The sequence below is a fragment of the Macaca thibetana genome, chromosome 4, assembly GCF_024542745.1.
Source record: "Macaca thibetana thibetana isolate TM-01 chromosome 4, ASM2454274v1, whole genome shotgun sequence".
NCBI classification, from domain to species: Eukaryota; Metazoa; Chordata; class Mammalia; order Primates; family Cercopithecidae; genus Macaca; species Macaca thibetana.
The window spans coordinates 146006627-146033433 of record NC_065581.1 but is presented as its reverse complement, the minus strand read 5'-3'; the positions used below and the strand labels follow the sequence as shown (position 1 = coordinate 146033433).

The 26807-nt window shown below is 41.7% G+C and overlaps 1 protein-coding gene and 1 non-coding gene across 3 annotated transcripts in view; one reads left to right on the top strand and one right to left on the bottom strand.

Moving 5' to 3' along the window:
- Window positions 1-25965, bottom strand: part of MAN1A1 (mannosidase alpha class 1A member 1) — a 177336-nt gene extending 151371 nt beyond the window's left edge. Inside the window, exons 1-2 of one of the 2 annotated variants that reach the window (XM_050788747.1) lie at window positions 25688-25965; window positions 23634-24458 (exon numbers count right to left, since the gene is read on the bottom strand). In XM_050788747.1, coding sequence (XP_050644704.1) covers window positions 23634-24458; window positions 25688-25714 — 852 coding nt within the window. In that variant the 5' untranslated portion in view covers window positions 25715-25965. Of the gene's footprint in view, window positions 1-23633; window positions 24459-24713; window positions 24956-25687 lie in introns of those variants that run through there. The other variant, XM_050788748.1, reaches the window with a different exon arrangement.
- On the top strand, window positions 2316-2417 carry LOC126954007 (U6 spliceosomal RNA). Its single transcript, XR_007725471.1, has one exon. It is a non-coding gene; the product is annotated as a U6 spliceosomal RNA (small nuclear RNA).
- Window positions 25966-26807: the final 842 nt, after the last annotated feature.

Sequence of the window (26807 nt, the reverse complement as noted above, 5' to 3'; positions counted from 1 at the left end):
AAATCAAATAGCTGAAATTGATAGGAGAGGTGGTGGAGAAATAAGTAGTTGAAGAATACCCTAAATTCTAAATTATTCAATATTCCTAGGGGATGAGAAGGAGTGAAGAGAGCAAACACGTAAGCCTTGTATCATATTCAGAAATAAAAATAACAGTGGCAAAAACATTTGGGGCCTTGCAAAATTTACCACTACTACAATATAGGTAAATTCCACATAAGCAACTGTAATGCATATTTATCTTAACTCTCACTGTATTCTAACATACACAGTAACAGCAAGTTTCCAAATCCAAGTACAGCTGACCCTTGAACAACATGGGTTTGAACTTGGGAGTCTGCTTACACTTGGATTTTCTTCCACGTCTGCCTGAGGCAGCAGGAACACCTCTCTTCCTCCTTCTCAGCCTACTCAACACGAAGACAACAAGGAATGAAGACCTTTATGATGACTCGCTTCCACCTGATGAATAAATATATTTTCTCATGTTTTTCAAAATAACATTTTCTTTTCTATAGCTTACTTTGTCATAACAATACAGTATATCATACACATAACATACAAAATACATGTTAACTGACTGTTTATGTTTAGTGAGTAAGGCTTCCAGTCAGCAGTAGGCTATTGGTAGTTAAGTTTTGGGGGGGAAACTGAAAGTCATACGCAGGTTTTCAACTGCATGAGCGGTTGGTGCCCCAATCCCTGCATTGTTCAAGGGTCACCTGTAATTTCATTCCTTATCATCTCCAGAAGAACCTCACTGGAAAATTAGAAAATGAGAACTCCCATTCAATGGTTCACAAGACCAGAGTATTTCTTACCCTTAATTATATATTCTAGAAGTTAAGCACACTCTTTTCCTGTGATACCTGTTTTTATAATCACCAGAACAATTATTTTCTACTTTTCACTTTACTGTAGAACTCAGAGCCAGCCCTATGGCTGTCAGTCATGAATTTCCTCACTGTTAAAAGTCACTCATGATACATGAATATTTTATTTGTAAATGAAGTTGTTACTAAAAACATAAAAGCCCCAACAGGGGCTTTTAATCTTGACACTACTGACATTCGGGATGGATAACTCTGTGTTTGGGGGTTGGGAGGGCAGCCCTGTGCATTTTTGGACTCAGAGTGGTATCCCTGGCCTGTACACACTAGATGTCTGTATTTCACCCTGTCAGATGTGAAAACCCTTATCTCCAGACACTGGCAAATGTACCCTGGGGAGCAAAACAGCCTTAGTTGAGAACCAATGGTTAAAGCACATTGTTCAATTAGAATAATAATCCCAGGACTCACACAGCACTATGTACTAGTTACAATTCCAGACACTTTACATATATCAACACATTTAATTTAATCCTCAATAATAACTCCACAAAGTTAGGCCTATATTTACCTTCATTTAACAGGTGACAAAACTGAAGTACAGGGAGGTTAAGTAACTTGCCCAAGGTCACTGGACACATGAAAGAGAGAGAAATCAAAATCAGGGAGTTTGGCTCTAGAGTTTTTGCTCCTAACTTTTACACTATACCTGCTAAGATGCAGGGTGAATAAACAAAAATTAGAATTATTTTTCATTCAAGATTTTCAGTCGTCTGGCCAGACATGGTGGCTCACAGCTGTAATCCCAGCACTTTGGGAGGCCGAGGTGGGCGGATCACTTGAGGTCAGATGTTTGAGACCAGCCTGGCTAACACGGTGAAGCCCCGTCTCTAGTAAAAATACAAAAATTAGCCAGGTGTGGTGGCATGTACCTGTAATCGCAGCTACTCAGGAGGCGGAGGCAGGAGAATCACTTGAATCCAGGAGGCGGTTACAGTGAGTTGAGATTGCACCACTGCACTCCAACCTGGGTGACAGAGCAAGACTCTGTCTCCGGGGGTGGGGGTGTGTGAATTTTCAGTAGTCTTACAACACTGGGTACTTTAAGCACCCCTATTGAGCCTAGAATACGAACAATAATGGAATGGAAGTAAGATAGCTTGTCAAAGGCTTCAACAAACGTCCTAAGCAAAAAATGGAATATTCTTCCTATTTATCAGTACTCCTTACATGTGGATCTGGCATGTTTGCTTGCCTTCTCTGTTTATTTGCATGTACTAAAAGTTGCTATACAAAGGAACTACTGTACAACTACCAACCGAGCTTCTTTTGATTTGCATTACTCCTACCAGCAACCTGAGGCACAAAATATCTCTTGGGTAACAGTTTATGTTTGTTGAACATAAATCACAGCAAAGTCAGAGACCCAGCTGAAGAGGACTCCATGTGATGTTGCTGGTTTGAAAAAGGAGGGAGTGTTCAGTTCTTGCTTTGGCAACTTGTATGAACACTGGAACAACACAGAGAAGATGAGCATGGCCCCTCTGCAAGGATCATGTGCAAATTTATGAAGCACTTCGTATTTTTTTTTTCCTTTTTGAGACAGGGTCTTGCTCTGTCGCTCAGGCTGGAGTGCAGTGGCTCGATCTTGGCTCACTGCAATCTCCGCCTCCCAGGTTCAGGTGATTCTCCTGCCTCAGCCTCCCAAGGAGCTGGATGACAGGTGTGCACCACCATGTCTGGCTAGTTTTTGTAATTTTTAATAGAGATGGGGTTTCGCCATGTTGGCTGGGCTACATTCCATATTTTTAAGATGGTAGTACAACATGGTGACTATAGCTAAGAACACTGTATTGTACACTTGAAAACTGCTAAGAAAGTACATTTTAAGTGCTCCCGCCAAAAGAAATGGTAAGAATGCGAGGTAACAGATATGGTGATTAGCTGAATTTAGCCATTCCACAATGGATACATATTTCAAAATGTGTACACCATAAATATATACAATTTTTATTTGTCTAAATGAATGAATGAATGAAAAGAAAAAGGAGGGAGCAAAGTGATGAAGAAAGCAGTTGGCCTTCAGAAACTGAGAGTCCCCTGGCTGACAGCAAGGAAATGGGGACCTTAGTCCCACAGTTGGCAAGGAACCGAATTTTGCCAACAACCTGAATGAGCTTGTAAAACAGATTCTCCCCTGAGCCAGATAAGAGCCTGGGCCAGCTGACAGCTCATTTTTGGCCTTATGAGACTCAGTGCAGAGAAACCAAACAAGCCCACTCTGACTCTGACCTACAGAACGGTAAGATATTAATTCGGATTGTTTTAAGTCACTCTGTTTGTGATGGTTTGTCACAGGAATGAAAGAAAACACACCACACAACATGCCCAAGGAAGAACAGTAAGTCACCCACTGCCATACCATGAATTACCAAGTGGCAGAGAGGGATTCAGAAACCTGGTCTTCAAACCCCAAAACTATTTCCTTAAGTCATCAGTATCTGCATAGGTTTCCTAGCATGCAAGTAGTTTTGCATCCGTTCACCTGCTGGCTCCTCACATCCAGGAAAGGTAGGCATCATCATCACTCTCACAGATAAGAGATAAAGCTCAAATGCATTGTATACCTTCACAGGGTTGGATTGTTAATAAGTGGCAAAGCTACAAGCTCTTTCATCTCAGTGCCTTCGTGTGTGCTGCCTTTAACACTAAGATAGTAAGTAGGTTAAAACAAAGTGAGCCATAAAAACAGAGAAAAATAATTTTCTGCTATTCAGGGGATAAGAACAGGCAAGAATTTATGGAATGAAGAAGATTTAAATTGGGTCTTGATAGGTAGGATTTCAAAAGGAGACTTGATTATTTTGTAAATTTGGAATCAAATTCTGGATTTGATGTGTGCAGGTATGCGTTTTAACTGGTCACCATTAAAGGGTTCACACTTCATCGCATAATGAAGCAGCAATGTGAGAGGCTGTGAAACGGTTACTATCTCAGGGAAAGTAAGTTTTGTTCATGAACTGATATTTTGCAGGCATGTTTGTATCACAGTTAATGGAACAACATAAAATGCTAAAGCTGTGGAACTGTCATTTCAATAAGGTAAAACCTTCCATAATGAATATATAGCAGAACCCTGGACAACTTGCCTCTGACAAGTAGGCCCACAACAGAGAAATCTCCAATAAGGTAAACACAGCAAAGCAGATGTCTGGATGCAGCAGAGATGCCAGAAAACCTCTGTGCAGCCAGGCAATCCTCTCCTTCCTGTCACTTAGGAGGCTCTCTGCCATGCCTACATTTGCACTAAAAATCAATACTCCACCCCCTGGCCATAGACGATTAGACACTTAACTAAAGCTGGGTCAGATTCTCCACTCTGGGAATTTGGAATTGAGCCTCTGAGGTGCTTATTATAAAGTCTATTAGTGTTTAAACTTATTGGCCATGTAAACTTGAGGACTGATTCATAAGACAGCCTGTCTGCAGAGGAAAGAATAAAGCAGGTATGACTGGAGGAAAGAATAAAGCAGGTATGACTGGAGGAAAGAATAAAGCAGGTATGACTGGAGGAAAGAATAAAGCAGCTATGACTGGAGGAAAGAATAAAGCAGCTATGACTGAAGATAAAAGACTAGCTATCCCAGAATAAGAAATGAGGAATAGCGGTCTTGGTTCCCGGGACCTTCACATTTGTAATTCCAGGCTCTGTGAGGTCTTCACCTAAATCCATGAGAGATCCCTTTTTGTAATAAATATCCCCTCCACCCACCGATCCCAAATTGAGTGGATTTACATTCTTACTAACAAATGATCTCTTGTATCAGATTCTCAAAAAAGTACTTGGGAACTTGTGTCTTCCTTGATAGGTCAATCTACTTGTCTGCCTTGTCCAAATATGGCAGAGTGGTTGAATCCCACTAAGGAAAAATCAAACTAGTGAGTAGAGGGGGCCAGCTGCCGGCTGTGACTGCATGCTCAGCAGTGCCCAGCAAGTATTCTGTTTCTTTACTCAGCCTTCTCATTGCCCCCTGTCATCCTGCAGCTACCTACTCTCTGGCCTCATTCACAGTGACCTTCTTGAAAGAACTGTCTGTGCCCTCCCTTAGCTCCACCAATACTGTGCCCTTCCAATACAGGTACCACCCTGAATACTGCACTGAATTGGCCCCAGTAAGGGTCATCTTCTACCCGCTTCTTACCAAATCCACAGAACAATTCTTAGTTCTTGACTCTCAGCAGCGTTTGAGACTGCTGAGACTCACTCCTTCAAATACTGAATATCTAAAAATGCTTGAGTGCCACACTCTGCCAGTTTTCTTTCTGCATCTCTCTGATTGCTCTTTCTCTGTCGCTGCTTACTCTGCACATCCTGTAAATGTTGATGTTCCTTGGGCTTCTAGGCCCTTGACTCTTTTTACAGGACACATCATCCCTAAGGGATCTTATTTATTTCCATAGTTTTATGGCCTCAAGATGGGCATCTCTAGCCTAGACCTCTCTTTGCAGTGCTTATTGTATACATCTAACTGCTCACAAGAGACCTCCACTTGGACATCTTTCTCCTCCAATGCCACATATCCTAAACCACATCCATTATCCCTCTCCACTCCTCTCTTTTTCCTGACGATTCCAACCATGAGAAAACCCGTGACCCAATCAGGAACCCAAGAACCTCTTTATCTCCATTTCCTCTCTCACTCTCCATTTTTAAGTGCTCACAAAGTTCTATAAATTCCGTTTTTAAGTATCTCAAGGATCTGTTCACTTTCTTTATCTTCACTACCCCTTTATGCATTTAGGTCATCCTCACCTCTCATCTGGATCACTGCCGAGCCTTCTAACACATGTCCTAGACTCTAGTCTTATCCAAAAATGCGGAATTGATATTATTTCTGCAACTTAAAACCCTCCCATGGTTCCTGATGATCTCAGGATAAAGTCTAAACATCTGGTCAGACCCCTTCTCTGCTTCATTTCTGTGGCCCACTTCCTCTTCTCAGCACTACTACTCTGGCTCAGTCCTTTGGCTGCCCTGGGGACCTTCATATAATCCATTCCTATCCTGCAGCCCTCTTCATCTTGCCTGCAACTGGCTAATTCCTACTCATCCTCAGGTCTAATACTTTACTTCATTTAGAAAGTGTTCCTGAACCCCTCAATCTGCCAGAGTTATGTTCTATCCCAGGCTCCCATAGTACCTCTAGGCTCCTCCCAGGGTACTTGTCCCAGGGCCTCCTTACTCTCTATCCCTTTGGGTTCCATGTGGGCAGTGGTGATACTGGTCTTGTTTACTGTCATCTCTCCAGTGCCTTGCACAGGGTGACACTTCTAAATATTTGTGGGAGAGTTGTTGGAAATGATTCTTAATCTGATTTATTAAAGGAATATAATATTAAAATTAAAAAAAAAACCTATTCGGGTTTGAATGGACACTGTGTTTCCCCATTTGCAGAAAGAGTTATACTGTCCGGATCTCTTAGGATCAATTAAACAGAGACTTTGTTGTCACTTCTATATAAAAACTTCAGTGTCAAGTCAGTAATAATGTATTATTTGGACTCATAGAATTCTTTTTGGTGATATACGCTCACTGTGAATTTAAAATTCAAACTGCATTTTTGTTAATGTGGTCATACTTTATAGAATATCTTGCTTAAACATTAAATAATTGTAACATTATGTATCCTAAACTTTAGGAGTCATAGTTGCCACAAGATGAGGGAGAAAAAAGGAAGCAAATTTAGATTTGTTTCTTCCAGTGACTATTATCTTTCTCTTGATTTAAACAACTTTCCAGAACCCCCAATAACTTTCATTAATGCTTAAGACATTATTTTAGATAATTATATACACACACATAATCATGTACATATTATGCATATATATATATATATAATCTCATCAAGGTGATATATACATACATGAACACATACTAGTAAACACAGTGCTTAAGTTGAGTACAATATTACTCTTGAGAGGCTTTTCCAAACAAACTGAGCATTGGTGCTGCTTTCAGAATTAAAGCATGTTGTCTGCCACAAGCGGGGGTAGAAATCGTGCCAGCCCTCACCTCATTTCCCTTTACTTCCTTCTCAGGTAGAGGAGTGACTGCAACAGGAGTCCTGATTCTTTATTCAAGGTGGGTAAGATCTGAGACTGCCAAGGCACCAGGGGGTGTGGGGAACCCAGCAGAAATGAGTGCACAAGAAGAGGGTGGGGGCAGGGACCAGACAGACCTGGGTTCCAACCTCGAAGGAGCTGCTCGACCCTGGGCAATTTGCCCCTTCCTGGCCTCAATTTCCTATGTATAAAATGAGGAGAATAAGGGCAAATACCAGTATTCTGAGAAAAACCAAATACTTGTTCTGAGAATTCAATGAGAATATGTACATAGAGTGGTGAGCATAGTATCTAACAGGAAGTGAACACTCAACAAATGGTATCCTGTAGTTACCGGCATACTTTTCACCAGTCTAGAATTAAAACTGCAGATAGCTGGGCACAGTGGCTCACGCCTGTAATCCCAGCACTTTGGGAGGCCGAGGCGGGTAGATCATGAGGTCAGGAGATTGAGACCATCCTGGCTAATACAGTGACACCCCATCTCTACTAAAAATACAAAAAATTAGCTGGGCATAGTGGCGGGCGCCTGTAGTCCCAGCTACTCGGGAGACTGAAGCAGGAGAATGGCATAAACTCGAGAGGCGGAGCTTGCAGTGAGCCGAGATCACACCACTGCACTCCAGCCTGGGCCACAGAGCAAGACTCCATCTCAAAAAACAAATAAAAAAACAAACAACAAACAAAAACTGCAGATAAAGGAAACAAAAATCTATGCCAAGATGAGATGTTAAAAATCTCACTATTGATTGCCTTAATTATATATAATAATACTAACTGATGGTATAAAATCAATTAAGGAGCCACTCTCAGAACAGGAAGAATAACAAACACATTCTATTAGGAGAAAAAGGGAATACATGATGGAGTACAACTGAGAAGCCGCACTTTTTATTAAAAGTATAGTTTTAACTGTTGCCTCTGTTTTAAACCTAGAGAAAAAGAGAAAATTATCATTGTTATTGTTGCTGCTGTTATTCATAAACCAAATATACTTGCAAATTAATAGCTGAGGTTTAAAAGTCAACTGGTCGGGCATAGTGGCTCCTGCCTGTAATCCCAGCACTTTGGGAGGCCAAGGTAGGAGGATCACCTGTTGAGATCATGCCACTGCACTCCAGCCTGGGCGACAAGAGCAAAACTCCGTCTCAAAAAAAAGAAAAAAAAAAAAGCCAACTGAGGAAGATAATTTTTATTTTAAATATGAAGACAAAATTCTGTTTAAAAGAGAAATGTCTAACTTGGGGACTTGGTATATACCAGTGGAAGACTCTCGGCTGCATAACACACAACAGACACTCTTATGGCTACTAATGTGTTGTGTGTCCCCTGGATTTGTGAAGACAGGGCACTCCAGAGTAAAGTAACCCTGAGGTGAAGGAAGAACCTTCCCTCCCTGCCAGTTTGGCTTATTACTTTCAAATCAGCCCCTGAAAGTGCTGTCTGCAAAAATCCCCCAGTGTTTTGGAAAACACTGGCAACACGGCTGATGCATGAGATTTCAAATCAACCAAAGGCATTACTTTCTAAGATAGCTTTCGAGCAACTCTACTGAAAGCTAAAGGTCCACAAATGTGCTAACTAATCATGTAACTAGACAGCTTCCTCTCTCAGGAATTCTAAAAGGTTAGGAGCGAGTGCCCACAGGTCAGAAAAAGGTGATCCTTCTGAACACCAGCGGTAATGTATGGAATTCACCTCTCAAGGTTCCAGGAAGCGAGAGGGCTGCTCATTCCCTGTTGCCAATCATAGTCAATTACTTAGTATTAAGGTGACTAGTCTTCTGACGTGTGTAAAATATATAGTACCAGTCTGCAACTCTCCTGCTGTCTGCCTTTGCACCATTAGCACCGCATCTCACCAGCAGAACACACTCAAGGATGGAAGATCATTAAGAGCGTGGGTAAAAAGTACGACAGGAAAAGACAGCTAATACTAAATTAAGCTAATTATTAAGCTAGAACTAACACCTGATTACCTGCAGCATATCTGGCTCAAAAATCCTCAACCTCTATTACCACATCCATCAAAAGTGGAGAATTTCTGTCAAAACTTGTATTTATCAAGAATACATAAATTCAGACTAGTTTTCTAATAAATAAACTACCACTGGTTAACTCAGACCAATACCTGGTATTATACTTTGCCAAACTTCTTCCTAGTTTTCAAAGAAGTCCCTTCTAAATGTCTAAATTGTAGAGCCTTTACCTTATAAAAACCTAGGGTGTAATTCTTCAGATCACAGGTGGGTGGAGAACTACAACCACAGAAGCAAACAGTGACACGGACTTCCCAGAGTCTCAGGTCTATTCTAATAGGATGGCAGTTAAAGCTTTAAGCAAGAAGCAGATGGACAGCATCACCATCTCCCACTCTCCCAAACACAACTTCCTATTTCAGCTTATCCTACTAGGCTATATCTTAGAATATGACTCTTTTTTCAATTTATAAAATTACAATGGTTTGTTTTCAATCAATTTTAGAAACATTTGACAAGGTACAGGAAGTAAACAGAAATAACCTTTGATTTTAATTTTCCTATTTTCTTTACCATCAACAGCAAGCAGATTTAAAATTCTAAGATTGAAAAATATAGACCTAGGGGGATTTTAAAAAGCTTGGGAAAAGAGACCCAAATATCCTCGTGCCCAATGAAGAATATCTTTCCTTCTATTAGTTGGTTTTTATTAAACAATTCCTGCCTTGAAGTCTAACATGAAATACTTTAAAAGTTAAAATTAATATCATAGATTAAAAGCTTTCTATTATTTTAGGTTGAATCATAAGAACTTAAGTGTACCTCGTATTTAAGACTAAAACAGCCAAAATGTTCTTCAGAAAATCTTTAAGAGTATAATGTTCCAATAAAAGGAAATAAACTTTTAGAACATTAGTTGGTGTTCTGTTTCCAAATCTAATCCTCCAGGCATAAACTACAAAGTTAATAAGGAGCAGATTAAAACCACCCAAGAACAAATTATTAATTCAGTTTTCCATTTCACTCTTGAATTCTTGTCTTAAATGCACTAGGAATCTCTGCTGGCAACGTAGTTAAAGCTGCAGCAGCTCTAATAATCAACGGATATTATCACAAAGGGTGGATACATCCTAAAATGAAAGCACCATATGCCTAATTATTGAGCTAAATTTACACACGTAGCTATCTCTGAATGAAATATTTTCAGCTTTTCAGCTCACAAAAATTATTTCTTTCTATGCCCTGAAGGTATTTCTCCAGATTTCTTTTTCCCCTGGCTTTCTTTCTTCCCCACATATCTGAGTGTTGTGTGACACCAGGCCCAGAAGTCAGAGGTAACTGGACACTGATGAATGAATGAGGAACCACTCCATTCAACACTCTCTCTATGGTTTTCCTGAGGATGAGCATCCCTTCTGTGTAATAACAATTCTAACAAGGCAAAATAATGCTTACTTTCCTGCCACAGGAAGTGACAATTTTGGCAACAACAACTAAAAAGGGAGGCAACAATAGAAAATACAAGCTATTGGTCAATACAGCAACACTGCAGCCAAAACATACTTTCCTTTCCTGGAAATGACTTTCTGAATCCAATTTACTTATCAACCCCTGTCCTTAGCAGAAGTCCAAGCTTATTACTCCCACCAATTCCTTGCTGCTAGTAAGTACATACTATGTATTGAACAACGAATGCTACATGCCAGGCATTGCGCTCAGAGATTCACATACATTTTCTATTCTAATTCCTACAACAACTCTGAAAAAGAGGAATTATTAGCTCCCTTTCAAAGGTGTGGAAAAGGAGGCCAGAAATGTTTCTACTCTGCCATACTGCCTCACATTTGTAAAACATTTTGTTGATATACTTAATCTGGGTTACATTCAAGATGAATTGCTTTTTATTGTCAAATTCTGGGCCATGGACCTATGAGATAAAAAAGGTGTCCCCACTTTTACGGTGTCTGAAATCTACTTGAAAGATAACATATGTGCACATGAAATCAGTGACACACAGGCCAAAGACAGAAATAATAAATAACATGGGAATTTGCAGAAGGGAGGGATCAGTAAAGGTTGAGCATGTAAAGAAGGCTTCATGAGGACATGAATTTTGAGCACGTGATAAGACTCTCCTTTTGAGAATCATAAAGTAAACAAGGTAAAATCCAAAACTACATGTGTTCTGGAGATAGTAACCATGTAAGTTTTGTGGAAGCACAGAGTCCTTCCTGGTAAGTAACAGAGATACAACTCAAGAAGTAAACTGAGGCAGATTTATGGACGACTACGGATACCATGTTAAACATTTGTGACTTCATTGTGACTTCATTCTAGAGCAGTGTTTTTCTAGCTGAAGTCACTGGACCAGAAGCATCTGTATCACCTAGCAACATGTTAACAATGCAAATTCTGGGGCCCATCCAGGCCTACTGAATCAAACTCCAGGCTTTTAAAATTTTATCATTATTATTTTTGAGACAGAGTCTCACTCTGTCACCCATGCTGGAGTACAGTGGCACAATCTCAGTTCACTGCAACCTTCGCCTCCTGGGTTCAAGTGATTCTTCGGCCTCAGCCTCCCGAATAGCTGGCACTACAGGCTCACACCACCACACCCAGCTAGTTTTTGTATTTTCAGTAGAGACAGGGTTTTACCATGTTGGCCAGGCTGGTCTCGAGTTCCTGGCCTCAAGTGATCCTCCCCTCTGCCTCCCAAAGTGCTGGGATTACAGGTGTGAGTCACTGCGCCCCGCACCAGCAATCTAGTTTAACATGCCCTGCAGGTGATTCTGATGCATGTTGAAGTCTGAATCATTACTTTATAGGAAACGGAGGACCATTAAAACCTGAGTTGGGCAATATGGGAGAAGTGACATTTTAGGAAGATTAAGAGTCATCTGCAGAATAAACTGGAAAAGGGACCATTGACAAATGCATAAAATTCATTGAGCCTCTACCATGCAATTATTTATATGAGACAGCACTTTTCAAGAGAAACAATATGAAACTGGGAAATAGAAAACCAAGCTTCTTTCTCTTTCTCAAAATATCACACCTTCTTAGGGAGGAAAATATTTATGTAATTCTGATTTCTCTAGTGGAAAATAACAGCTAACCTATGACTTTTCATTTTAGTGTGGTACTGTAAGCATTACTCATTAAGACACCTTTATCTCTCAAAAATTTTTGCCAAAATGGAAGCAAAACAAAACCAACTCTAGGTATATCCTGTATAAAACTGAAATACAAGAAAAACGGCATCCCTTATTAAATAGTGTCCAGTATTCTAGGTAATAAAGAAATGAAGACACTACCTACTTTAAAAATAACATATCTTAAAAAAATGGCTGCAGATATAAACACTTTTCAATAAAACAACAGAATCTTTATATATTCGAGTGTTGGCCTTTAAAGGAATCTCACAATCATCTACATTTATTTCACCAGTGTTATATTTGGTCAAAAGTTTTTTTTTTTTTTTTTTTTTTTTTTTTTTTTTTTTTTGCACCACTTTCACCAGTTTACAGTCATATAAGAAAATGAATGCAGTTTTCATTTTATAAATCATTCTGGAAAACAACCTGAAAACTGGAAAAGGCATTTCCTACATTCATTAGTCTCTTTATTCACTAGGTCTGATTCTAAATGACTTCTGACTGTTGTACAAAAAAAAAAAAAATCAAAAAGACAAAGGCTTGTAGCCATTGAGTATATACATTAGAAAGGACTTCAAAGATGAGTGGACACCACTTCAGGAATACCAGATTACTTAGCACGGAATCATACTTAACGTGAGTAACACCTGCAGGCATGTTTATTTCAAAGAGCATATTCATTCAACACATATGTACTGGGCCCTATTATGGGCAGGGCCCAGAGCTAACTGATCTGTTGGACACATGGATGAATAGGGGAAGCTCTTTCTCCTGCCCTCAATATGATAGCTCTGGAAGGGACGAATGACTGCAAAGAGCCAATGTCACAGAAACTCTGTATTCTTGAGAGTTAGGGAAAATAGAAGTACTTCCAACCCTATACTGTGGCTTTATCTTATTACTGATGGAATACTTAATAAATCATCATTTTTATTCACCCTAACTGCTAAAGCAGCTTTCAACAGTAGTTAATAAATCATCTTCATTTTCTATGCTCCTCATCCACCCCCCTTTAAAGCTACTGAGTTCTTCATTACACATTCTATGTTAAGTAACCACAGGAGGATTAAATAATGAAGACTAACCAAAGTGCTTAATATGAGTGAATATATACAATGTATTAGATACATGCCAATTATAAAATACGTTTTTTACTACATAAAGTTCATTTTATACCTCCTAATAAGAATGCCTCATAAAATTGCTGACTTGGGCTAATAACTCCTTAAATCACAATACGGACTTCTCAGGCATTTCTAATTATGAGCCGAAAACCTGTAGTTGGCTAGATAAAACATTCAACACTGCTAGTTGACTAAAAGAAAGTCTCCAAAAATAGTGTTGTAAATATTCTAAAATTACTATCACGTCTAACTACAATTTATAAAAAAAATAGTACATTTATGTCAATCATTATTCATCATGTTAACACAGTGTTATAGCCAAATTTAAATAGTTCTGGCGTTTGGCAGACTTTTATGAACCAAGGTCAGAATATAAATACATTTTGAAATATGCAGCTCTTCACTATCTTAAAAAACATGACTAAAAACATTTGAAAGATTTAGTGTGGGAAAAAAAAAGCACAAACTTCACACACAAAAAATCATGCTTTTCTTTAAAAATATCTTTGATAAAATGCATATTTATCCTATTAAAACACTGAAGACCTCTCACACACAAAAGATTAGCCTGCCTCTTCACACATAAGAACAAATATTTCTATGAAATCTCACGATTTCCTTTTGGTTAAATTTTCTTCCTTAAGAATTCAGCTTTGTAAGACTTGCCATTTTCTGGCATCATTAAAATCACTTCTCAAATTCTATTTGTACTACTTTTGATCTTCAACTATTAGAAAAGCATCCTGATTCACTCCAAAAGGAGAAAGATCCTTCCGCAGATCTCCAGAGAGGTCAATACCTTCCTCAAATATCTGAGGCAAAATCCCAACTATCACTTAACAATGAAGATGCGCTGCTCAAGCTGGCTAGGTCGTAATTGAGGGATGTGGGCTGTCCCAAGAGCCTGGTAAGAGCTCCTATCAATAAAGGATATTTTATCCTAAGTGTGCAATCTAGGGGAAAAATTTTTTTTCTTGCAACTTTGCTTTATAAAATTCTAACTCTTGCCTTGGGGACTTGGCCTCCCACAGGAGTCCATGTTCCATTCAGCCACCCTGCCAGATCCATCTCCTCTGGTGGATCTCACTCCTTAGGCCTCCAAGCTGTGCCATCTTTGCCATCTTCCCAATCTTCCTCCTTTTAAAATTTCCTTGTTCTATCTATACAACTCACAAGGAAGAAATGCAAATGACCAACACAGGAGAAAGTGTTGATCAAAGAAAAGCAAATTGAAAATGCCATATACTGCTTCATCACCTATGAAATTCACAAAGAATCAATAGACTTCATTCACTATATGATACATGGGAGTATAAATGGTTTCTGGAAAGTTATCCCTCAAAACGTACTATCTGTTGGCCAATTTATTTCCCCTCTTAAGAATTTAAGAGAAAATCCCACTTACCAGGGTGTGCGCAATAAAAAGTGAGACAGAAATTTACTGGACAAAGGTGTATGTCTCAGCATTTTAAATAAAAACAAAAAAGTGGAAATAATCTAAATGTTCAGGTACAAAGGACTGGTTAAATAAAGTATGATGCTTTGACATGGATATATTATGCTAACATAAAATGACACTTGCAAAGCAAATGGAAAAAAAAGTATATATAGTGTGGTTATAACCATAGGGGAAAAATGAACTTAAATATTAGGGTTAGGAAGGAGCATTATTGACACTACTTAGTTACTGATAAAACCATGAAGGATTTTTTTTTTCTTACTCTAGTGTGCTTTCAAATTTTTCTTTCCCAAGCAGACATGAGTTTATAAAATGAAATAACACAATGGACGACACTTGCTTCAACAAACCTATTCTATCCCTTGCTAAGACAAGTATATTAATAACTCTGCTGAGCAACTTTATTCATCTACGTTTAAAGCAAGCCTTTAAGAATCAATAAATGGACAGGTACGGTGGCTCACGCCTGTAATCCCAGCACTTTGGGAGGCCAACGTGGATGCATCACTTGAGATCAGGAGTTTTAGACTAGCCTGGCCAATGTGGAGAAACCTTGTCTCTACTAAAAATACAAAAATTAGCCAAGCATGGTGGCAGGTGTCTGTAATCCCAGCTACTCAGAAGGCTGAGGCAGGAGAATTGCCTGAACCTAGGAGGCGGAGGTTACAGCAAGACAAGATTGCACCACTGCACTCCAGTCTTGGCAACAGAGCAAGACTCCATCTCAAAAACAAAAAAACAAAACAAAACAAAAACAGTAAAAAGGAAACACTGGTGGTCAATTTCAGGCAGCTGGGAATCAGATTTTGAGACGGGGTACATACCCCTGACTTCCCTAATTATTCCACAGGTCTGTTCTCTTGTCTTATGCCCCGATAGAGAGAGATACAGTGAGGAAACACACTTCTCTTTTTAGTACGTAGCTCCAGCATGTATTCCCGTGAAAGAGGAACTAGGGACAGACAATCACGACCTAAACATCAGCTCAGGAAGCTGGACATGCCACCCCCAGCACAGGCTAGGATCCCCGGCCTCCTGTACTATTTCTGAGATCATCCCGTCATTTAGAAGAACTGAGGGTTCTGAAGGGACCTTGAGGAGATCATTTAATGAGGAAGGATTTGGCAGAAACGGAGACACTAGCAATAGCTTGTAGTCTGTGGATGGCCTGAGTTCACATCTTGGCCATAGTCATTCACAGGCCTTCGGACACCAATTACTTTCACCCCCTTTCTCATAAACTCCTAGCACAGACAAACAGGCACCAGTAACAAAGGCTGTTTCAGAGGGTGGCAATGCTGTGTTATTAAACCACCCTTTCAGAACTTGGTGTCCTTCATCAGGTTTTTATCCCCTCATCTCCACGCCCTCTCTCATACTAAGTTGCTCATACTAAACACTCCCACACAAGACAGGATGATCTAATTAGCGACCCACATAAAAATATGAAAAATGCAAATGAAGTTAATATAATATGTTCTGAGTGTCACCTGAATGAAGGATGTAGAGCAAGAGTGATGAGAAAGCAGCAGAGCCAATCAGGGACTGGGCTTTCGATAAACTTAACAGCCAGGGAGATGAGTGGACTGAGAAACGTGAGAAAGAAGGAGTCATTCTAGTCACAAAAGTCGAGTAAACACAAAGGATACGTGTGCTTTTCAATTTTATTATCTCTGTTCTGGATTATATGCAGGACTGCTCGGCTCTGAAGTACGGAAAGCAACTACCAGAGTATTCATGACAGAAATGAGGGCTGTGACTTTTAAATGCTCTTAAGCCTTAATCTCATTTGTTTTCTTTCAAGTACCTAATGATCACAGACGTCTTTAGCAGAACTCAGTGGGGGTGGGGCACTGCTGCCACATTCCTGGGAGCAAAGGAATTAGCCCGTATTGCTTTCTTAGGCAACCCCCTACCCAGCAAAGATGTCCCACCTCCCTCTACGATGGTCTCAGTGGGGCTTCTGGCAGCTGGCCCGTCATTTGGGGCTGAGGAGGGAAGGCCTGGTCAGCCAGTCACCAAAGCACACGTTCTCATTAGAGTCAAGATTATCCCAGGTGGAGTGAGGCCTGGTTCTCAGTACTTCTCAACACCTGAGAAGCAATTCTCAGCTATTGTTTGTACACTGGGGGCATCTCAGGAAGTCACAGCTCACTGGCCTTATTTCTCATGTGTAAAATGAATAGTGGCTCTGGGATCCTAATAAATCTAAATTCAATGTGAAGCTCTCAGAAAGACCAAAGTCTCTGAGCTACAAAATAAAACTGATTTATGCGCACTTCGACTATCAGGTGATGGACGGAGCTCTGATTATAGAATTTATCATAATTACGTAATTTTTGCCAAGCCTAAAATAATAATTCTCACTTCTTAAAAACATTCCTCCAAGACGAAACAGACTGAAATTCACTTTACTTGATCTCTTTATGTAGAAGAATAACTTCAATACTTAAAGACGAGTAACTCAGCCAGGCATGGTGGCTCACACCTGTAATCCCAACACTTTGGGAGGCCGAGGTGGGAGGACTGATTCAGCTCAGGAGTTTGAAACCAGCTCGGGAAATATAGTGAGACCCGATCTGTATTGTGTAAATAAAAAAATTCTTTATTAGAAAAAAGAGAAATTAAAATAACTCGACTGTGATTACTCTGAGAAAGATGGTATCTGCAGGAACAGGCATATTTGACTGTGAGAAAGAGACAAATTAATTCTTTAACACATATTCTGAAGAAGCTGAAGATGTATATGCAGTAAGTATATCATTCTAAAGATACTTAAGTTTTTTTGGAATTTGGCAGAAATCAAAGAAAATCAGTGTTGACCGTAGCGCAATAAAATTACAGCTATATGGAAAGGTCTTTTTGATGAACTGGAAATGTATCCCTTTAAGCACTAAAACTCAATTTTAACTATTTTTGATGCCCTTTTGAAACTCCATTATCCACTTTCCTGAGTTACTAAACAGTATATGGATCAATGCAATCTTGGCTTGATGGCTTTTGGTGGTGACCAGTAACAGCAACAATCACAAGCAGCTTTTACTGTGTGCCCACTTCATGTCTGATACCATTCTAAGTGCTTTACTATCACATTTAAGCCTTGGGATCCAACAAAGTGGGTACTATTAACCTCGTTTTACAAATGAGGAAACTAAAGTTCTGAGAGATTAAATCATTTGCAGAAGGTCGCAAAGCTAGAGAATGGTAGAGAACAGATTCAGACCCAGGTTATGTGAGTCCAGAACCATCCTTCTAACCACGACATCGCTCCAAACGGATGGAGCAGAGACAGGTAAGTGCACCCAAAAAGAGAATCACCAGAACCTACTTGGGTGGAAAGAATTGCCCATAGATTGATGTGATTTTTACATGTATGTCTACTTTTAAAACAATCATCCTTTAGGTTAGCTGCCATTCTTCTGTTATCCATGGTGCAGTATCAGAGGAGCACACACATTTATAATTTTAAAGCAGCACTTCTAGTCACCACATGTCCCTTCCCTGGGTGCTCCCCTTTCACCCTTTGTATAGACAGTAACTCACTCTCTTCTGCTCTCCCTTCCTTCTTTTCCCCACTTTTCTTCATAAAGATTGTTTAACTGAATGATTACAAATGCCTGTGCTTCTTGGAGAGCTCTTTATAAAGAGAACAAGATGTCCTATCAAGCTTTCCCTGGGTGTCTTTACAAAGAAGAAGGCTTCTAAACCACGCCATTGGTAAGATTTTTAAAAATTACCACAATTGACTTAAAAATTACTTTGATCCATGGTTGGCTGAAAAAAAAAAAAGAAAAAACCACCAAGCTAGTATAAGGTCAAATTTATAATAATGCAGAATTGTATATTTTTTTACTCTCTATTAGGGCCTGCAAATAATAAACACGGATAATTTATACAATTCTTTGGAGTTTTATTTAGGAGACAAGCCATGTGGGGGACAGTGAGCAACACTCACAGAAGACTGGGGCTTCCCTCTGCAACTCAACTCTGCCACTAGCTGGTGATGTGATTTCCAGAAAGATCTTTGTGTCTTGGTTGCCTTTACTGTAAAATGAATGAGCCATCTCTCAGATCTCATTCAGATGCAATACGTTATGACTTAGAGCATACATTTAGTTTTAAAATCTGAGATTTAAAGTTATCATGCCATAATTTGCAGAGTTTGTGTAAAGGGCCTTTTAACAGATTGAGAGGTGGTGGGTGGGGATAAGATACAGCTCAATCACTGAACATCAAGCAAGGAACTAGGCTAAGAATACTGAGGGAAAAGTCAAGACTCATTTCCTCAAAGAGGGAATCTCTTCCCTAAACCACCAAACAGGTATCTTGTTTACTATTTTCATCTACTTGGGGGACAGGCTGTTTTGCCACTCGTTTCACAGTATCTCTGGAGCCCATCATGGCTGTTCCTATTTTTACTAATCAAACTCTTCTTTGACCAACATACACACAATTATAAAGAAAGACATTTAAAAGACCACAGGTGCTCGACTGGGTTAGGGGGTATAACCAGGTTCCAGCGCAATTCTGATCTACCCTGTGTATTTAGCCCTCACCCCTCACACGGATCTGCAGGTATTCTTTCCCTCTGACCTTCGGACACATGCTTAAAATTCTCTTCAATAAAAAATTTGCATCACTAGAGCTTATGAAATAATCTGATTCAAATATGTAAGTTCTTCAGCGAATTCCAACCAATTCAGATCTCATACAAATGCATCTTGTGTAATACTAAGATACATTTTTCAAGATGGTATAGTTCATTAGCTCATCTAAGAAGTGTAGATAGCTGCATTTGTTTGAAAATACATTTTTTAAAACCTCTTTTCACACTTTTAACTACGTTGTAAGTCCCATATACATAAGCAGCTCCTTTATATGAATCCTAGTTAAGAGGAAGACAGAATACTCTTCTCGGAGAAACTATCAACAGCTTACAGAAAATGAAGCTGAACGTAATTAACTACCCATTAATGTATATATGTATTTTTTTGCTTTTGTATATTAGCAGTCAGCACCTACTCCAGTACTTACACTGTTGAATACTTATCTACTTGCTAAGGAGAGAAAAACCTTCGCAAACACCCCATGTCCTCCCTGCTCTGGGGAAGGGCCCCTGGGTGCAGCAATTCCACAGTGACCTATGTTCAGTAGGGAATGTGTCCAGCACAGTGGCACAGGCAAGCAACCTAAGGATGTTGAAGCTTCTTGGGTCGGGTCTCCAAATCATGGCTTTTATTATTTTGTAAATATTATTTTCCACCCCAGAACTACCCATATAAATAAACTAGAAAGTTAAGTGTCAAAATAAAAGTGTTTTGCTTTAACCTGTCAAGGCAGATTATTCTCACATCTGATCTTTACCAAAAGGGTAAACTGTCGATAGTTAACATAAATTATAGGCTATAGGACCCCACAGGTGCAGGGTCACCTTACACGACAAATCTAAGGCTGCCAGTCTGCACATACTCCCAATCCCCACTTAGGTTGGTGAGGATTCCAGCCTGAGAAGAAAGGAGTCCCCTCTGACAATCTGACAGTCTTTAGCCCCAGCCTCTATTACTCAGGACCCCCCTTAATTCCAGAAAACGAAAAAAAAATTCTTCCTCCAAATTGGGTTAAGACTCTAAATCCTAAAGGACAGCACAGGCTCATTGTGTAAGTGGGAGAGGTTGCAGGGCAGGGGAGAAGGGAAGCTAAAAACGATTTCTGATTTAAAAAAAAAAAAAAAGTAAATGGACTATTTTTCTAAAACTTGCATGCTGCTATTTTAACTTCTGTGCTTCATTATTGTAACACTGCTTTTTAAAGCAAAGGACAACCTGAGTACAATTTTAAGATCAAACTCATGAAAATAAATATACACTATGTATGTATCTTAAATCTCAGCAAAATCCCAGAGTTAATTTACAAAGTTTTAACAGGGGTTAAGGAAGGAAGATCTTAATTCTATTTTGAAGTTTTACATCAAAGATTTACCATCCATCAAATTAGTAGTGGAAAGCATTTAACATTTTTTGTGAAGCATTCTGTACAATGACCTATTTGAAATTAACAGAGTATCTCCCCTAAGACACAAAGTTGCTAAAAATCTACTGCAGTACTAGTAACATAATTCTGCTGTAGATATAAAAAATAGTATTGACTGACTTTGAACCAAGTACAAAATAACAGGTTGACTCAAATTACAATCCAAGCTTCCAACATGTTAGATTTGAGTGCACTTTCTAAATTTTAACTATAAGTGTTAGTACATTCAGGTGTGATAGAGAACCTAAGTATAAAGAGAATTAGAAAATACAGGAACAGATCAGGCATGGTGGCTCACACCTGTAATCCCAGGACTTTGAGAGGCCAGGTGGGTCCATAACTTGAGGTCAAGTTCGTGACCAGCCTGGCCAACTTGGTGAAATCCAGACTCTACTAAAAATATAAAAATTAGTTGGGTGTTGTGGCACACGCCTGTAATCCCAGCTATTTGGGAGGCTGAGGCAGAAGAATCGCTTGAACCCAGGAGGCAGAGGTTGGAGTGAGCCGAGATCGTGCCACTGCACTCCAGCCTGGGCAACAGAACAAGGCTCTGTCTCAAAAAAAAAAAAAAAAAAAAAAAAAAAAAAGAAAAGAAAAAGAAAACACAAGAACGGTAAAGAATAAAACTAAGGCAAAGATTTTGTTTATAACAAAAAGTCCACAGTGGTGCCTGAAACTGAATCCAAATATGTAAAGTCCAGTGCCCTATTTATAATGGGCAACCACTCTTGCCTCTCTAAAGCCAAATATTTACAGCACAGTTTTTAGAACAGCATCATAATTTTTTTTTCCTTTTGGTTTCCAAAGGAATACATCTGCCTGAACTAATCTGATGGAAAATCATAATCCATTTCTTCCCATTAGCCTTTGACTAAACGCTGAAGCTAATTATGCTGGCTCTTTTGGGTTCTCACAGCAACAAGGAATTTTAAAGAACACATTTAGTTCCACTAGTTTATGCAAGACTGAGCGGTTTCAAAACATCTAGGTGCTAAGATGTTAGACAGAGGCTACATAAATCTCGTTTACATGGTTAATTAAGACCTTGTGATTTAGGGACACAGACAACATGGATCTACCAGGGATGGATATGTACACTGTTAATATGCTGTCCTGAGTCTGAGACTGCTACTGTCTCACTGGTTCTGCTCTGAATGCACTTGTAATCACTGTTGGTCAGTACCAACAGCTTAACATCTATGTATCTTTAGTATTAAAATCTTTTCCTTGGACAACTGTGACTTTGTACTAGCTAACTGGCAGCTTGTATGGCTTTGGATGCATGACATGTATGAATTACACTGTTCAAATTTAACAGAAACACATGCAGATACAGATCATTTGGGGTTAATTTCCTATGGTTTTGGTTGGATATTATTAAAGAGTCTGGGAGGATTTGGTAAGAGGTAGAGCTTTGTTCCACCTTCCTGATTTGGTAGCACAGGCAGGATTTCATGGAGAAAGGAAACTGCTAAGAGAGTTGTTTTGGAGAGTAGAATCCATTCCCACAAGTATGGGAGGGTTCTGTCCCTGAGGAGGGGTCTCAAAAAAGCAGATATGCCGATGGACTGTGGAAATAAGCTGCCTGCATAGGAGCGATGAAGGCATTCTTATCAAACTGAAAGGGATCCAAGTCCACTTTAACTTGCTCAATTACAGCTTAACCAAACTCACCTGGTCTTATATTACAAAGTCACAAATCCTAGCGTAAGTGGCTGCCTTCATTCTGCAGCCACTTACGCTAAATACCTCTCAACCACCTTAAAAAATCTGTTTACTCTATGAAAATGGGATCAGGGACTTCCTCTCCTGATTACCTACCCAATATGAAAACACAATATTTACTTTCACAGAGATTATATTATTTTTTAAATGGCAAAAATATTACCTCCATTCATATTTTAGAAAATGGAACCAAGATTTGGAATGACATGCTTTTAATGTGGTTCCTACAGCTTTTCTATGTAAAACCCAGGCTGGCACCGTTTCACACAGGGAAGTAGCTCAGAGAGGAGGCATGTCGACAGACAACGTGGTGACAGGTGACTGGTGGAAGTTCGGACCTCAGGCTTCAAGTCCTGACTCATCACTAACGGGTTCTGGAGCTCTGGGCCCTTCGATTTTCATCTTGAAAACGACAGCCTGAAAGGACTTTTTACGGCCCCCTTCAGCTTTAAGCTGGTCCTGACCTAATCACATGTGACAAGTTCTAACTGAAAATTACGAGAAGGAAATTAGGAAAGACGTATCAAAGTCCATGTTTATCCTGGATTAAGTTTGTCACCATTGTGCTGCTGTGGAGGCAAACCTGTTGCATCACATGGAATACCTTATTTCTGGCTGTGCATTAGAAATACAAGAGGCAGAAGACTTTTTATATTTTCATTTTTTAAAAAAGTAAACAATAGTATCCCTCGATGATGGGAAGTTCTCAAGTTTCACCTTTATAGTCTGGAAGTACACACAGAATTCCACCTGGCAGACAAGGGCCACATGGCTGAACCCGGGGTATGCCGGCTCCATTTACCACGCGTGAAGCCTCACTTTAAAGCCACGTCCCCAGTCCTTACCAGGGGGCTGATCAGTGCGGTCGCTGTTACTGGTGGGATGATTAACCGTGTAGCGGCCAGAGAAAGAGGTTTGTATATTACCTGCCCATGAATTTATACCTACTTCGTGTGGCTTGTGCTCACCAGAGCAAGAGCACGCAAGTTAAAAGCAACGAGATTTGACCTTAGAACTTACTGGACACATCTACTACCATATTGAAAACAGGAAACGAAACAGCTTTTGACACAGCACCTGGTGGAGGGAGCACACCTCCATCTCCCCATACACTGCATTGTTGCAGTCTTCAGAGTTTCAGAGGCTTGACGTTTTTCCCTGAAAAACACGGCCCGTCGGGAGGCATTTCTGGCGCGGCCCACTCACCTCTTTGATCTTTGCCCTTTTCTCGCGGATGGCGGCGTCGGCGGGCTCCCGGCTCTCCACGCCGATGGGAGGCACAAAGTCCACCGGGGGCAGGCCTCTGAACGGCGCCTTGTCACGCAGCTGGTCCTGGGCCACCTTCTTCTTCTCCAGTAGGATGTCTCTTTGGATCTCCTCGGGCAGCTTCTGCAGGGTCTCCTTGGCTTCCCTGAGAGCCCGCTCGTGGTTTTCGCGGATCCTGGCCAAGTTGTCCTCCAGGGCGGCCTCCGGGTCCCCGGGTGCCCCCTCCTCGCGGCGCCGGGCTCGCCCCTCGGCCGCGTCCTCGGCGCGCGCCCCGGGCCCGGGCTTGTGGTCGGCGGCCGGCTGCAAAGCGGGGCTGGAGTGGAACAGGACCCCGCTGAGCAGCTTGGAGGAGTCTGGCAGGAAGAAGATCGCCCCGAAGCAGAGCGTGATGAAGGCGCTGAATACCAGCAGCAGCACGAACTTCTCCGTCAGGCGGAGGGCGGCGGGGCCCGACACCTTCCTGCCGCCGCCGCCGCCAAGCCCCCCGCCCAGGCCGCCGCCCGCAGGGCTGCTGAAGAGCGGCAACAGGCCCCCCACGGGCATCGCTCCCGCTGTCCAGTGGCCCAGCGCCGCGCTGCTCAGCAGCCAAACTTCGCCGCCGCTGGGCGTCCGCGGCTGCGGGGCTGGGTCTTGCGTATCCAGGCCGCCCGACCCCCTCGGCTGGGCTGCGGATCTCCCCTGGGGGAACAACTCCGCGCCGGGTCTTCTCCCCGGGGCGGCTCCTCGGGCACACAGGCACGCGCGACAGACCGCTGGCTGCAGCCCCTGCGGGGAGAGAAACAGTAAAACGTAGTAATTACGGCGATGATAAAGTTTCCAGCGGGTCTCCGCCCTCCGACTCCTGGCGAGTCGCCAGGACCGCTCCCCTTGAGCAGACTCCTGTCCAGCTCCGGGCACCGCCCTCGCAACCCACTCTTCAGACTTGGGGTGAAGTTTTCGGGTCCCGTGGGTAGGGGCGGGCTGTCCCGCGCAGGCGGGGGGCAGGGCAGCGCGCTAGCACCTCGTGGAGGGGCAGCGCACCTCTGGGCAGGAGGGGCGCAGCGTGGGCGGGGGACTCGTCAACTTCGCCAGCTCCCCATCTCCGCGCTGAGACTGCTGCCTCTTTCCTAGGCTGGGCTGAGCACGCTGGCCCGTGGCTCCGCAGCCCCGGCGCGACTCAGGTGGGCGAGCGCGCGGACCTGCGGGCGAGTGGCAGCGAATAGAGCAGCACGATACCCTCCGCCGCGGCCCCGCGAGCACTAATCTCACTGCCGGTCTCGGGGCTGTAGGAAACGAGGGAGGCGACGCGGCCGGAGAGTGACGGCGCGGCCGGGCCAATCACGCGCTGCCCAGGGTCCCGCGGGGGCGGGGCCGAGGCAAGGAGGGGGCTGCGCGGGGCGGGGAGTTTACGGGAAGCGCAGCCTCGCGGGGGCCCGGCCGGCGGCGGGGAGGTCGCCGGGCAGGGAGGCGCGAGGTAGGCGGGAGCCGCGGTGAGGAGGGCGGTGGAACCGGTGGCTGAGGCCCAGCCCCGAGAAGCAGCAGGCGGAGTTCGGGGTCGGGGAGTTTATCCTGCGCCGGCCTCGGCCGGGGTCCCCGGGTGGTTGATCCTCGACTGACCCGGGAGGCGCCTGGACCGGCGCGGGACCTCCCTGCCTCCTCCTCAGACCCCCGCGGGGCGGTCGGGGGGCGTTCCCGTGGAAGTCCCGGGAAAGACAGGGTCTCGCAGGGGATTCCGGGCACTGGGTCGTTCTGAAGCACGACTTTACTCCAGTTACCCTCTTTTTATCCAAGGCCAGGGTTCCCCAGATGCCAGGTGGCAGTGAAACCCCAGTTCCCTCGGTTAGGGGAGCCGTGACCCTGGGAGCTTTTGAGCCCTCTGGTATAACATCCTTTTACATCTTAAGAGACAGTTCTGATTGCTTAGGACTTTTTTCGTATGCGCCCTCTCTTCCCCCCAAAAACCGAAAAAACTTGTATGCCTCTCCCGCCCACCCCTACTTTTCGTATTCATTTACCTCATAGAAGTTGGTCAAATTTTCCATTCGAAGACGAGTTTTATGCTGCGGTAGCTTCAAGCAATAAGTCGAACATTGTGTTGAAATTAAGTCTTGGATCCGACTACTTCCAGCGAAGTGAGGAGTTGGTCCAATAGAAATTATTTTCCAAAATGTGTTGTAATTCCCCTGTTGCTGCACAAATAAAGGGTTATCAGAGAGGAAAACGTTGACTGACTTCCCATTTCTGAAAGCTGATTTGTAGTCGCCTTATTTCATCCTCACCCTTCTCTGGAAATGTGACGTTAGTTCTGTTTGTGCTTAAGACAAAGGAAACAGCTAACACCTTTCAGGAAGGTGGTTCCAATACAGTTGTTTCCAGGTGTTAAGCTGTATGAGAAAGTAGAAAAGGAATCAGAAATCCTTACTAGTTTTCTTTTAATTATTTAAATATTAATTTTAACCATCATTATTTGTCGTCTACTTGTTTTGTGTAAAATGAGTCATACACTCAAAGTTCTTGTTAATAGGAAATTATTGTTTGATAAAGCTGGCTTTATGGCTTGGTAATTTTGATACCTGCTATGAAATTCTATGCCCAGAAGAGTGCAGCATATCCAAGCAGGGTAATAAGTTCAGAAGGACCTGAAAAAGAAAACAAGGATGATTTTTTTTTTTTTAATGATGGAAAGGCAATTTTTATCTCAAACGATTATGCATTTGTAGGTCGTGCATAGGCTGAAAGGTTTGAATCACTGTGGAATAATGTTTCTAACAACATCCTTAAAACTGAGTTACCTCTTGAACGGATAGATAAATAGGAACTGGGTTAATTACCCCAAACGCTAATCTTTTTATGATCATCCTTTTTTGGAATGATTTATTTTAAAAATTATGTTTTAAGACTGGCATTATAGCCCCAGAAATATTTAGAAGCTTTATTTCAAATTAATGTTATTAAGTATTCCAGCAAAACAATAAATTCCACTTTTAAGTGTATGTTAAAATGGTGATGAAGGAGAGTTATAACTTAATTCTATTACTGACACTTTAATTTTGATACCAAATCAGTTTGGGCATTTAACTTCTGTAGTGGAAATATTCAAAATTTAGTACGTGGGTTTAAGGATTTTTTTTTTTT